Source organism: Callithrix jacchus, chromosome 12 (genome assembly GCF_049354715.1).
Source record: "Callithrix jacchus isolate 240 chromosome 12, calJac240_pri, whole genome shotgun sequence".
Taxonomy (NCBI): Eukaryota; Metazoa; Chordata; class Mammalia; order Primates; family Cebidae; genus Callithrix; species Callithrix jacchus.
This window is the reverse complement of record NC_133513.1, coordinates 117,147,491-117,160,414: the sequence shown is the minus strand read 5'-3', so window position 1 is coordinate 117,160,414 and position 12,924 is coordinate 117,147,491. Positions and strand designations below refer to the sequence as shown.

The 12,924-nt window shown below is 45.6% G+C and overlaps 1 protein-coding gene across 2 annotated transcripts in view; it reads left to right on the top strand.

Moving 5' to 3' along the window:
* CPXM2 (carboxypeptidase X, M14 family member 2) overlaps window positions 1-12,924 on the top strand; it is a 254,732-nt gene that overhangs the window by 215,642 nt on the left and 26,166 nt on the right. For both annotated transcript variants that reach the window (XM_078344084.1, XM_035269392.3), the window contains exon 7: window positions 4,922-5,010. In XM_078344084.1, the coding sequence (XP_078200210.1) occupies window positions 4,922-5,010 (89 nt within the window). The remainder of the gene's footprint in view (window positions 1-4,921; window positions 5,011-12,924) is intronic.

Here is a 12,924-nt window from a genome sequence, read left to right as displayed (position 1 = left end):
TGAAGAGAATGAAGTAAAGGTACAAAGTCATTTACTCGGTGTATGCCTTCTGTAAATGGAGAGGATATTTCCTGTCATAGCTGAAGTGTTTCCATTTGATTTAGTTCTGGGAAGTCAGTATGAATCGGCTCTGTTTCCTGCCTCCAGACCCTATTCTCCTGCCTCCATCCTACTTGAAAGGGAGGAGACTTAGTCATCCTAGCTGAAGAGGGATGAATTAAGATCAGCAGGTAGACTTCAGCTTGATAAAGAGAGACCTTCCTAGCAATTAGGGCTGAGAATAGCACGAGAGGCTGCTTTGGGAGGGTGTGAGCTCTGTCCGTGGAGGGCTCCCATGATTTTACATCAGGGATATCCGAGAATAGATTACCAAAAGGACACGAAGGGAGTGCAGGTGATTTAAGGATTTATTTTTATGACCATGTCTGAGGAATAAGAAATGACTGAGATGAGGGTGACCGGAAGGCCCTACAGGGCAGCTGACATCTGTGCTCGTCTCTGAGGAGTCAGAAGAAAACTGCAGGGGGACTCGGGGGTGAGGAGGGAGACATGCTTAGGGCAGGTAGTAGCTTCCTAGGGTTGCTGTAACCAGGTACCCAAAACTGGGTGGCTTAGAATAACTTATCCTGCCACTGTTTGGAGGCTGGAAGCCAAGAGCGAGGTGTCTGCAGGGCTGGTTTCCTCTGGGGCCGTCAGGAAGAATCTGTTCCAGGCCTCTCTCCCAGCTGCGGGTGGTTTGATGTCAGCCTTTGACAGCCCTTGGTTTGCAGATGCATTACCCAGCCTCTGCCTTCACTCACCTGGTGTTCCCCCACGTGAGTGTCCATATTCAAATCTCCCCATTAGGTGAGGACTGGCCTAATGACTTCACTTGAACTTGAAAGCCTTTTAAAAAACCCTATCTCCAAGCAAGGTCATATTCTCAAGTATGGGGGTGAGGACTCCAACAGAGCTTTTCTTTGGTGGGGGAGCACAATTCAGCCCATAACAAGACCAGTTTGGACAGAGCAGAATGTTTGCGTAGTTTAATAAGGGAAGTAAGGTTGGAAAGATCTCTTCAGGCTCCACTCCTGGAGTTTGTGGATCCTTATAACTAGGGTGCTGCAGAGGAATCAGCTGGTTTTCCATATACAGGAGGTTAAAGCCCCTGTGGGTTGGATCAGTCTGCATTTCTATTTCAGAGGTCGGAGTCCTACTCAAATTAGGTTAAGAAAAAGGTAAGAAATTCTTGGCTCACAGAAGTGAAAATTCCAGGGACAGGTCTGACTTTGTCTTCAGACAAGAATAGGTCTAACAGGTCAGGGCCTTCGTGTAGGGGCCAGGGCTCCCTCTGTCGCTAACTCGCAGGCTGGCAGGTTGGCCTCAGACACCTCCCACTTACATCCTACCCGCCGAGGGCTCCAGCGGAAGAGACTATTCTCCTGCAAGCTCTGTGAGAAAAGTTATCTGATCGGCCTGGCTTGGATCCTGGGATCCTCGCGACGGTCGCTGAGCCAGTGCCTAACCGAAGAAAGAAGTGTGTTTTAGTTGGCTAGACCTGAGCCAAATGCTCACACTTGCATAGCTGAAGCACCTGAAATCAATTCCCCACAGGAGTGTTACTGGAAAGGGGTCCCAATTCAGAACCCAAGAGAGGGCTCCTGGAGAAGGAATTCGAGATGAATCCATAGAGTGAAAGCAAGTTTATTAAGAAAGTAAAGGAAGAAAGAATGGCGACTTCATAGGCAGAGCAGCGGCATGGGGCCCTCAGCTGCTTCTATTGTTACTTCTTGATTATACCCTAAACAAGGGGTGGGTTATTCATGAGGTTTCTGGGTAAGAGGTGGGCAATTCCCAAAACTAAGGGTTCCTCTCTTTTTAGACCATATCGGGTAACTTCCTAATGTTGCCATAGCATCTGCAAACTGTCATGGTGCGGGTGGGAGGGTCTTTAGGATACTAATGTATTATAATTAGTGTATAATGAGCAGTGAGGACCATCAGAGGTCACTCTTGTCGCCATCTTGGTTTTTTCATTTTTATTTATTTACTTTTTTACAGGGAGTTTCACTCCTGTTGCCCAGACTGGAGTTCAGTATCACAATCTCTGCTCACTGCAACCTCTGCCTTCCAATTTCAAGTGATTCTCCCACATCAGCCTCCCGAGTAGCTGGGATTACAGGTGCCCGCCACCACGCTGGGCTATCTTTTGTATATGTAGTAAAGACGGGGGTTTCACCATGTTGGCCAGGCTGGTCTCGAACTTTTGACCTCGTGATCCACCCGCCTCAGCCTCTCAAAGTCCTGGGATTACAGGCATGAGACATCGCTCCCAGCTGCCATCTTGGTTCTGATGTGTTTTCCCTGCTTTTTAACGGCAATTGGTTTTATTAGCAAGGTTTTTATGACCTGTGCCTTGTGCCTGCCTCCTGTCTCATCCTGTGACTTTATAATGCCTAACTTATTGGGAATATAGCCCAGTAGGTCTCAGCCTCATTTTATCCAGCTCCTATTCAAGATGAAGTCGCTCTGGTTGAAACAACGTTGAGGGAGGAAGGGCTTCTCTTGTCCACAGAAGGAAGCAGGGATTAGCGGGCTTAGATGACTCATTCTCTATCTGCGGACTCTGGGCTGGGTCCTCACTCATTTCTTACCTAAGTACTGGGCTCCTAATAGGGTCTCAATGAAACTTTGTCCAGTCAGAAAAAATGGACAAGTAAGGAAGTATTTGTTCAAAACGTAGGTGAGTGAAAGTTGAGAAGTTCTGAGACAGTTTTGGTAAAAGGATCCATATCCTTCAGAAGCCCGATTAGCCTTGAGGAAGGAAGAAAGTTGCCAAACATAGAGCTCTTTTGGACTTAGGGCTCTGAGTTTTTCTTCAATCCTTTTTAAGAACCTCGAAGGCATCATTTGTGTTTCAAAACAAAAGCGACTTTAAAGTCCTTTGAAAAGATGCCCCCGAGGTTTAGGGGGTGTTGAATAGCTCTTAGAAAACAGCATGCAAGTAAGTTAGGTGTAAATGAATGCAAAATACACGTTTTACCTTTGCTTTGAAATGTGGTGGTCTGGAAATCAAAGGGAAGGCAGCTTGCCTGAGGCGTGGTCAGCCTCCACTCCCCAAAGGAGTGGAGCTTGAGAAATCACTGCGGCGTCTGGCAAAGCCTGAATGGCTTTGGCTTTGTCTGGACAAAATGCCAGTTACATGCCCACATTATTTCCTGTCCCGTAACAGTTATTTGTGATAGCATGACTGGAAAACCATTCGTGAATATTAAAAGCTGTATTTTGGGTGTTTGGGTATATATGTGATTTTTAACTCGTTGCAAGTGGTCACAAGGGTGAAGCCAGTCTTTCTGTGAACCTTGATCAGCTTGGGTATGGTGTTTGTGACCTGTGGTTGTGGGGACACAGGCACAGGGCTGGCTCAGTTGATGGCAGATGTATGTAACACGTGCTGAGTGTTCTCAAACTATGAAAGTCTACAGAGGCAGCTGGGATCCTGTTGCAATGTGGTTTCTAATTCAGTAGATCATGGCTGGGTCTAGCAAACAGCCAATGCTCCTGGTCTGTGGACCACAGCTGGTGGCACAGATCTGGCCTCGCTGCCCCACATACCACAGAGTGCTCATCCCCTCACTGCCCCCCACTGCCTGTAGAGTGGCCCTGGGAGCCATGGGGTCCAACAGACAGCTGCACCATTCCCACATTACTCACATGATTCCTAGGGCTGTGGGTTCTCAACATTGGAGGGAGTGCCGAACACTGAGCAGGAAACACACCACATTTCCAGTGGCATCTTCCTGACTGAGATGTCACCAGGCTGGCTGGGGGACTTCAAGGCAGATGGAGTGGTCTCCTCCTTGTTCTTGCTCCTCCCTGTTCTCACCTTTCTTTTCTGTGTTCCTGGGTTTTGTAATTATATAAACCATACAGGCTTATAGTAATGGGGAAGGGAATCAAGTGAAGAGCAGACATTGCCTCCCCTGAATCCCGGTTCCCAGAGGACACTTCTGTTAACACATTTGATTATATCCATCAAGGTGCTTCAGCTGAAGCAGAAACAGCAGCTTCCACTGGCTTAGCTGCAGAGGTGTTCTTTATCCTGCTCAAGGTTGGGCTGCATGTTGGGTTGGTTGATTTAATCGCTCTTAGTGTTACTGGAGTTCTCTGACTTCTACTCTGGGTCATCCACACCACTGAAGTCATGCTGAGGCTAGTGCTTCCTGAGGTCAGATGGCCACAGTAACAATTCGGCAACATGCTTCTGTATTCTTACTGCTAGGGAGAGATTGTTATTCACTCCTCTGCGTCAATAAAGTCCTTCCCTTCAATCTGGATCAATTACAGTGGCTGTGTTCTGATTGGCCAGTCGTGTTGGAGCCCTGGAGCTTGGGACTTGAGATCTTCCTAGAAGTGGGAGAAGGAGATTCCCAAACATAGGACTTCTTTTAGGAAGGAAGAAAGGGGAATGAATGCTGGGTAAGAAGCTAATAGCATCCATATCCTTCCAGAAGTTTTCATGCACGTGTGTAGTCTTGATATTCACTCATTTATGTAGTGCTGACAGCTTGCTGGGTATATAGGTTTGTTTCATCTATGCTAACAGCAAACCATTGAGGGAGGTACCATTCTTTTCCTTCTTGATGGGTAAAAATCCAAGTTCAACAATGCGCAAGTGACTTGCCCGCTTACATACTCACACAGTATGTAAGTAGAAGAGCGTAGATTTGAACCCAGGCATTCTGGCTCCGTACTCTCAACCACTGAGTAATTCAGACTTCTAAGTTGCTTCCTGCAGCCTGGTTTTCTCATCTCTGAGCCAACGTTAGAAGCTAGAAATTGGGCTGCACTGTCCCTGCAGTCCCCATGTGAAACAGGTCTCTAGCAGAGATGCCATGGGAGAATGATGGGAGTGAATTCAAAACCATGTTTCTGTCCCTAGATCCTAATAACTATTATCACCGCCGGAACGAGATGACCACCACCGATGACCTGGATTTTAAGCACCACAACTATAAGGAAATGCGCCAGGTAAGACTTGGGTCACAAAGCCTCATGCCAGGAATTTGTCAAAAAAGCAACATATTAATGTGTTCATAAGCGCTTAAATTTTTTTTCCAGAAATTGATGATTAGGTATGTGAATGATCGTTTGGTTTGCCAAAGACACACTCAGTGCTTGTCATTTCAAGATTTGGGGTTCAGGTGACCAGAGGAAGGCTTCCTGGCTGGCAGATTGTTGAAACACAGTTTGAATCCAGGTTCCTCTCATTTAATACTCTGGGTCTTAAGAATTATTGTGTGTGGTTATTTTTTTTTAGAATAGTCAAGATTTATTCAAAATTTTGCTGCAATGTACAAATAGAATCACTCTGAATTTTTGATGCAAACAAATCAAGGCATTTAGGTGTTTTACAAAATATAACTACTATACCAGTATTATATATACATTTGTAGATTCCATAGATACAATCTGTATTTTATTATGGTAAGAGCACTTGACATGAGTTCTACCATCTTAACAAATTTTTAAATGCATAATAGAGCAATGGTAAGTATAAGCACAACATTTTATGTTTTATAGCACATCTCTAGAACTTACTGAATTATTGTGTTTTTTGAGGTCTGTCATTGACTTAAGGATGTTGGTCATATGCAAAGTTGAAGAAGGAAGAGGATCTAGGATAACACAGATAATAATAATAGCAGGAAATAGTACATAGGACCAACATGACCATACATGACTCTGTTCAGCCCTCCTAATAACTTTTGAAGGGCAGCGACTGTTGTTATTGTTATTCACAGATGGGAAAACTGATCACTGAGAGACTGTAGCACTACCCCTTCTTATTCAGATTCTCCGAGTTTCAATCTTGTTTGCATATTAGAATCACCTGGGACATCTGTAAAGCTACTGATAATTGAGCCCCATCTCAGGCCAATTAAAGCAGAATCCTTAGGAGACAGGGACCTGGGGATCCAGATTTTTAAATCCTCTTTTTGTGATTTTGCTGTCCAGCCAGGTTTCAGAACTACTGGTTGATAGCTTCATAGCTCTTAGTGTTGTTAGAAAGAAAAGACCGTCTCAGATGAGATTTTCCCCCAGATTTAATTATAGAAACCCAATAGTTCTGAGCTTCTGACAGCATTTGCATACTGAGTGCTGAAGGGGGAGGGATAGCGTGTTTATTAGGACAAGCTAAAAAGGCGGTACCTACGCTAAGCACCGTGCCTATGAAATCCTGTTCTGTGCCCGCCCCCAGCGTGTGCTGGAAGGCATGGGGAGGAGCTGGCAAATGAGAAATGCTCAGAGAGCTAAGAATCTGAAGAGACAGAACATGCAGAAATGTCCTTCCGAATACATTTATAGAACAAGGATTCATCAAGGGCAAATCAACATGGCTCAAAGGGCGGGCTTGTAGGTGCTAAGGGAGGGGAGCAGCCATCCAGTACAAATGTGGAAGATGTTTCTGAGGTCAGAGCAATTAAGCAGAGCCCCAGTCCCATGGAATGAACAAGCCCAGTCTGTCTTGATGTAATCTAACTTGAGATACTCACACATAGCTTCCAGACACCTGTCAGCACAGACTTAGAGGTGGGATGTGCTAAGAAATCTTGCTGTCTTGCTCTTCAGAAATCAAGATAATGTGTTTGGACTTGAGGGCTGTGAATCATCCCTGCTGCTCTACATTTTGGGGTATTTACATGGCTCCGCTCACCATTTCATTTTATGGAGCCCTGGTGTGTTAACTCCACTTTGCTCATTGGATGTCTCGGGATGGCTTCTTGAGCTCAGATGAGACAATATCAACTCAGTGCAATTAACGTCAAGAGCAATACATCTAAATGCATTGAAAATGAATGAATTGCACAGAGACTCCAGGTAGCTATTATCTGTAAATAGTTGTTCTTTATGGGGACTTAGGGCTTGGTGACTCTGGTCACTATTGGAGCCAAGAGAGACCTTTGGAGAGTCAGTGCATTCCCCTCGAGTGACACTGGGGAACCCCTGTAAGATCCCACAGCTCAGCAGCTCTCCGCTGGAAACTGTCCAGGAGAGCGCCCATCAATCCTGAAGAGTGTTCAAGCCGGAAATGATTTGCCATTTGTATTCCTGGCTTCTGGGGATGGGAAAGAAGTCAGCATTTTGAGCAATTTCCCCATATGGAGTCTGCTAGGTTACTGTAGAAATTTTTCTCTCTCAGGAAAAAAATTGTTCATTTTTCCTACTATTGAAAGAGACATTTACAACAAATGAAAAAATGAGAAACAGAAGCCGGAAGCAAGAAGTGAAAATAGAAAACCTTACTGCATTGCAGGAGGAAGATAATGAGGGGATATGTGACTCTTTTGTGCAGACAGCACTGACTTGTAAGGCACCTTTCCAGGCAGAGGGGAGCTGCAGATAGTTGAGGTGGAGAAGGGAGGAAGAGAGGAAGGAGAAAGTCCTGACATTGACACTATAAGGCGGGGAAAGGGAATTGCCAAGAGAATGCTGAGGGCCTTCATAGTCTGTGTTGCAATTCATACTTGCATAGTTGCTGGTTTACATATACATTGCCTTTCTCCCTCACTTGGGACAGTGAGGGAAGAGACCCTGTCATTTGTATCATCCATAATGTGCATTTGTTCAATGTGTATATTTGAGGTTCTCACAGTCATGGGGGATGGGAGAGAGAAGGGAGCCATCTGCTTGGCCATGGTTTGGGAGGCTTTGGTTGCAGAGGAGGTCAGCTGTTATCCAAGGTGGGCTGCTGGACACTGGCAGGCAGGGGCAGAGGGAGGGTGCTCTGAACAGAGAGGGAAGCAAGAGTGAAGGCAGAGGGTCAGAGCTGACAGGTGTGTTCTGTGACAATTTGCAGGCAGCTGAGAAGAGGCTGGTCCTGAGTGCCAGGAGGGGCTTTTATCCAGATGCAGGGGTCCGTGGAGATTCTTTAGGTGTGCAGAGCTGTGTTTCTGGAAGTTGTAAGGAGGGCAGCCCCCTGGGCCTGAAGGAGGATGAGAGGAGAGGCATTTCTGAAGCAGGCTGCCCAGTGGAGGTCACCTGCTGGAGTGAGTTGGGGAGAGGAAGGGGCCTGGTGTGCTTCTGTGGAGGAAAGGAAGAAGTGATTCTGAGGACAAGGATAATGACCTGCTTTGGTTTGGGCACAGTGTTGTCAGGTCCCAAACGCCCAGGAAGTACTGGCTGACAGCCCACATGTAGACAGTGTGATGCGGGTAGAAAAAAGTAACATAGGCAGACACGGTCCGGAAGGGAGCCATCTATGACACTGATTTCCAGGGCAGCTAAGGATGGCCAGGGTCATCAGCCTATGGGGACTGTGACTGACGCACCCACTTGCTCCATGCTCAGCCTGATCCTGTGGGGGAAGGAGGCCAGGGTGGAGCATCAAGCCTGCAGATCGAGACACACCAACTCCATTCCTTCCTTCTTCCTTCCTTCTGGAATTTCTTTTCCATTGGACCAGGTGTGGTGTGTGTTTCTCAAGCAAATGAGGAAAGATGACAGAAGAGAACTTTCTTCTCCATTCTTTTTTTTTTTAATACTTGCATTCACTGGATAAACGATATTGTGCCAGCATCAAATGCAAACCAAAAGCCAAAAGACAAATCCTCCATGAACCCACTACTCTAAAAAAAATCAGCAGTTTTCATGTTCCCCCCATTTCCATCTGGTGTTTGAACTTCTGTATTCACAGAATTCCTACGGTTTTGATCAGAGGATAGTTACGTCTTGGCCCTGTGTTTCTCAGCGAATATTGGATCATTAGCCATTTTCCATGCTGTCTTCATAATTGTGATTGTGAGGTTGCAGAATGTTCTGGTGAGTGGATGCATCATACTTTTCTCAGCTTCTTTCCTGCTCTGGAACATTTGGATAGCTCCCAATTCATAGCTTTTCATGAATACTGACAAAGTATGAAACATGCCACAACAAGTGTCATTGTGCATATCATTTTACCGTCTTTATGAATGATTTCCTTCTGATAGTTTGCCAGAAATTGAGGCCCTTGATTCTATCTCCTTCAGTAGAGAGAGAAGCAGCAGAGCCTGGAATTCAGTAGACACCAGGGTGCAAAGTTTATTTCCATCTCAGAGTTGGGAAAACAGTCTTGAAGAGACCAAGAGTCTTGCCAACCCTGGTACCTTCTAAGATGGTGTTTCTCAACATTCTTTTCATGACTGCCTTCCTAGGGACACTTCTTAGATTTCTTTTCTTTTCTTAATCATCCTCCCCACATTATATTAAATATTAAGAAATACGATTTTGCCAGATAGGGTTGAGCTTTGGAGGACCACAAAGCATTGTAATACCTAAGACATTCTAGCCACAATTTTCAGTCTCTTGGGGTGAAGTCAACTCTTTTGAGAATGCATGCTCTAAGGCTATAGTGAAAATTCTACTTTTTACTCTGCCCGAAGTCATCAAGACCTAAACATTTACCACAAAGACCCAAACTCCAAAAAACTATCTTTGACCCTTTTCAAGACTAATTGTATTTTCCTTTTACAAGAATTAATTTTGTTTAAATGGGAAACTCCATTCCTGGGGATGTTCATGGTTGCCTTGCTGAGAAGAGCAGAGTGGGCCATCACCCATGTCTTTGATGGTGCTGGTAGCCACTGGAGAGGTGCTTCCTGGCATTGCAAAGGGCCACTGTGCAGAGAGAATTGTAAAGAAACTTCACTGAGAAGAAGATTCTTCAGAGGCCCATGGTCTCGTGGGAAAGATGCTTGTTTGTTATTGTGCCATTGGTAGGAAAGTGTGGCTGGTGTGGATGTCCGGTGATCGTGGGTAGAGAATAAGAAGGTGATTCTGATGACTCATGGCCCAAGCATCTTCCCATGCCGTAGCTAAGTGTGCATATCAAGGGGAGATGATGTTTGTCTTCTTCCAGTGTCAAGGTCGTGATCTCTCCTACTGACAGCGCATTTCTCCTGCAGCTAATTGAAAGGGGGCGGAGTAACAGTGAAGAAAGCCAGCTGAGCTGAATGCATACATTCATTGCCTAGTTCAGGATGAGCCACCTGGCTTTACATCTGTAGAGCTAGTCACTGATCTGATTGCATGACGGTGAATTACCTGCCAGTTAGGATTTGCTAAGGTCGATGCTGTTGGCCGAGAATGACTGCATCAGCAGGGACTAGTACATGGGGTCTCAAAGGCGATGGCAAATGTGCCATGGCCATCAGAATGGTCACAGTATACAGCAAATAGAGATGCGCTGGTTCTCATTTCTCTGCTATTCCTTCATGGACAGATAGGGGTGTGGGAAGAACCCTCAGAGTCCAAAGTCCTGGCTTCACCTGCTATGAGCTGGGTGATCCAGGGCAAATCACTCAATGTCCTTCTGGGCCTCAGTCTCCAAGTCTGTAGAATGAGAACCATCTCCTCTGTCTTTTCTGCTTTACCCATTGGTCATGATGGTTACACTTAGTAGAGAAACCGAACGTATTCTTACTATTCTTGTTATGCAATTGGTGACATTATTACTGTGTCTTTTATTAAAACATAGTGCTAGTCACGGTGGCTCCCTGCTGTCTCTGTAGTGTTTGTCTTCGTGGTGTTGGCTGTAGAAGCTACATGCCCTTTGCATGTTGCTTCTCCATTTATGATGGATTTCTGTTGTAGCCTTCTTGGGAACAAGAGTCTTTGTAGCCAGCTTTCTCTCACCTAAATATTATGACACGAAATGAGTTATCATAAAGTGAAGCCTGCTTTAACCCCTGGACAGTAAGAGAGTTAGACCCTGAATTCTCAGTCAAGGCTGCACCTGTCACCTCTTGCAGACATGTCATAAAAGCAAAGCTATAGCAGCAGTAAATCTTTCCACTCCTCTAGAAAGGCTCTTTGGTGCTCATTAAGCCACTCTTCCCGGTCATTACAGAATGTAGTGTTGTGAAAGGCATATGAAGCACACAGCCATATAACTCCACCATCTCATAAATTCTACATAATAACAATTTTCCAGTTCTGATAGATTTCAACCCACCATAAAATTTACAACAGATTTGTTTATCTATACTTTACAAGGACATTTTATGGATAATTCCTTTGATCTGATTTTTTGGCAGCTTGCTAGAATGCACTCAGGTCTGTGCTGCTCTGCCGTGGGCTATGCCGTTCCTCTGTTCTGCACCAATGCAGTTCCAGCTCAGCTTTCAGAAGGCCACACCCCCCACAATGGGCACCTGCCCACCAGCCACCCTGGCCAGGATGGACTTCCTGTCCGTTTCTGCAGCACCGGAGCTTCCTTCCTGGTCTCTAACACACTGTCATGAAACTGTCCCTGGACCCCTCTGGCCCACTGCATGGTCTGGTGCCTGGCTCAACAAAGAGACATCCTTTAATCAGACATCACTTGGGGATTGAGAAACAAATTGAACCTAGCAAATTATGGCTACTTGCAGTGAACTGACAGGTACTGGTTCAGTGATGTGAGGCAAGGCAGCCTCTAGGGAGAGGGTGTTTCTGGCTTTTGGCCTTTTGGGAAGCCTTTTATTCTGTGACCTGCAGAGCCCTTGGTACCTCCTTTGGACCCTGGTCTCATTCTCCCAGACCTCAGCTATCAGTCTGACAAGCTGACTAAAAATGCAAAATTCAGAAAACAGCATATATTTATTTCGCTTCCTTGCTGAAGCCTGCTTTTCCTACCACTTAACCCCATCAGTCCTGTTGTCATGGTGACCCAATGCTCTCCTTACTTAGCAGCAATGGACTGAGTCATTGCATGCCTCTTATTGGCTGTGTGCTGCAAACTCCAGGGGGGAAGGAACAGCATTTGTTCAACCCAACAATGTAGATGCTCATTAAATTATGAAAAAAGTTGATATTAAGATATAATAATTTGGTCAGGCATGAAAGATAAAGGCTGAGTCTGTCTCCTCAATGATCTGCAGTGTAGCGAGTGGGCAATAAGAAAACAGGAAATCACAGTGAAAAGTAATAACCACCACTGAGGGAGGTGAGAACCGCAACCAGGGAGGTGAGTACCACAACCAAGAAAGTGATAACTACAACCACAGAGGTGATAACTGCAAGAGAGGTGGTAACCACGATCAGGGAAGTGATAACCGCAACCAGGGGAATGATGACCACAATCAGGGAAAGTGATAACCACAACCAGGGGAATGATGACCACAACCAGGGAGGTGATAACCACAATGAGGGAGGTGATGATCATAACTAGGGAGGTTGTGACCACAAGAAGAGAGGTAAGAACCACAACCAGGAAGGCGATAACCACAATAAGGGAGGTGATGACCACAACCAGGGAAGTGATAACTACAGTGAAGGAGGTGATAACCACAGCCAGGGAGGTGATAATTACAACCAGGGAAGTGATAACCATGACAAGGGAGGTGATGACCACAATCAGGGATGTGAGAACCACAACAATGAAGGTGAGAACTTTCATTGGTGACAGCCAATGGCAATGGAGGTGATGACCACAACCAGGGAAGTGATAACCACAGTGAAGGAGGGATGATCACAACCAGAAAGGTGATAATTACAACTGGGGAGATGATAGCCACAATCAAGGAAGATGTCACAGTAACCAGGGAGGTGATAATCACAACCAAGGTGATAGCCACAACCAGGGAGGTAATAGTCACAACTGAGGAAGGTGTGTTAGCTCATTCTCATGCTGCTGCGAAGAAATATCTGAGACTGGGTAGTCTATAAAGAATACAGTTTTAATTGACTCAGAGTTGTGCGTGGCTGGGAGGCCTCAGGAAACTTACCATAATTGCAGAAGGCACCTCTTCACAGGGCAGCAAGAGAGAGAATGAGTGCTGAGTGAAGCGGGAAGCCCCTTATAAAACAATCAGATCTCGTGAGAACTCACTATCATGAGAACAGCATGAGGGAAACCACCCCCATGATTCAGTTACCTCCCACTGGGTCCTTTTCATGACACATTGGGATTATGGGAACTACAAT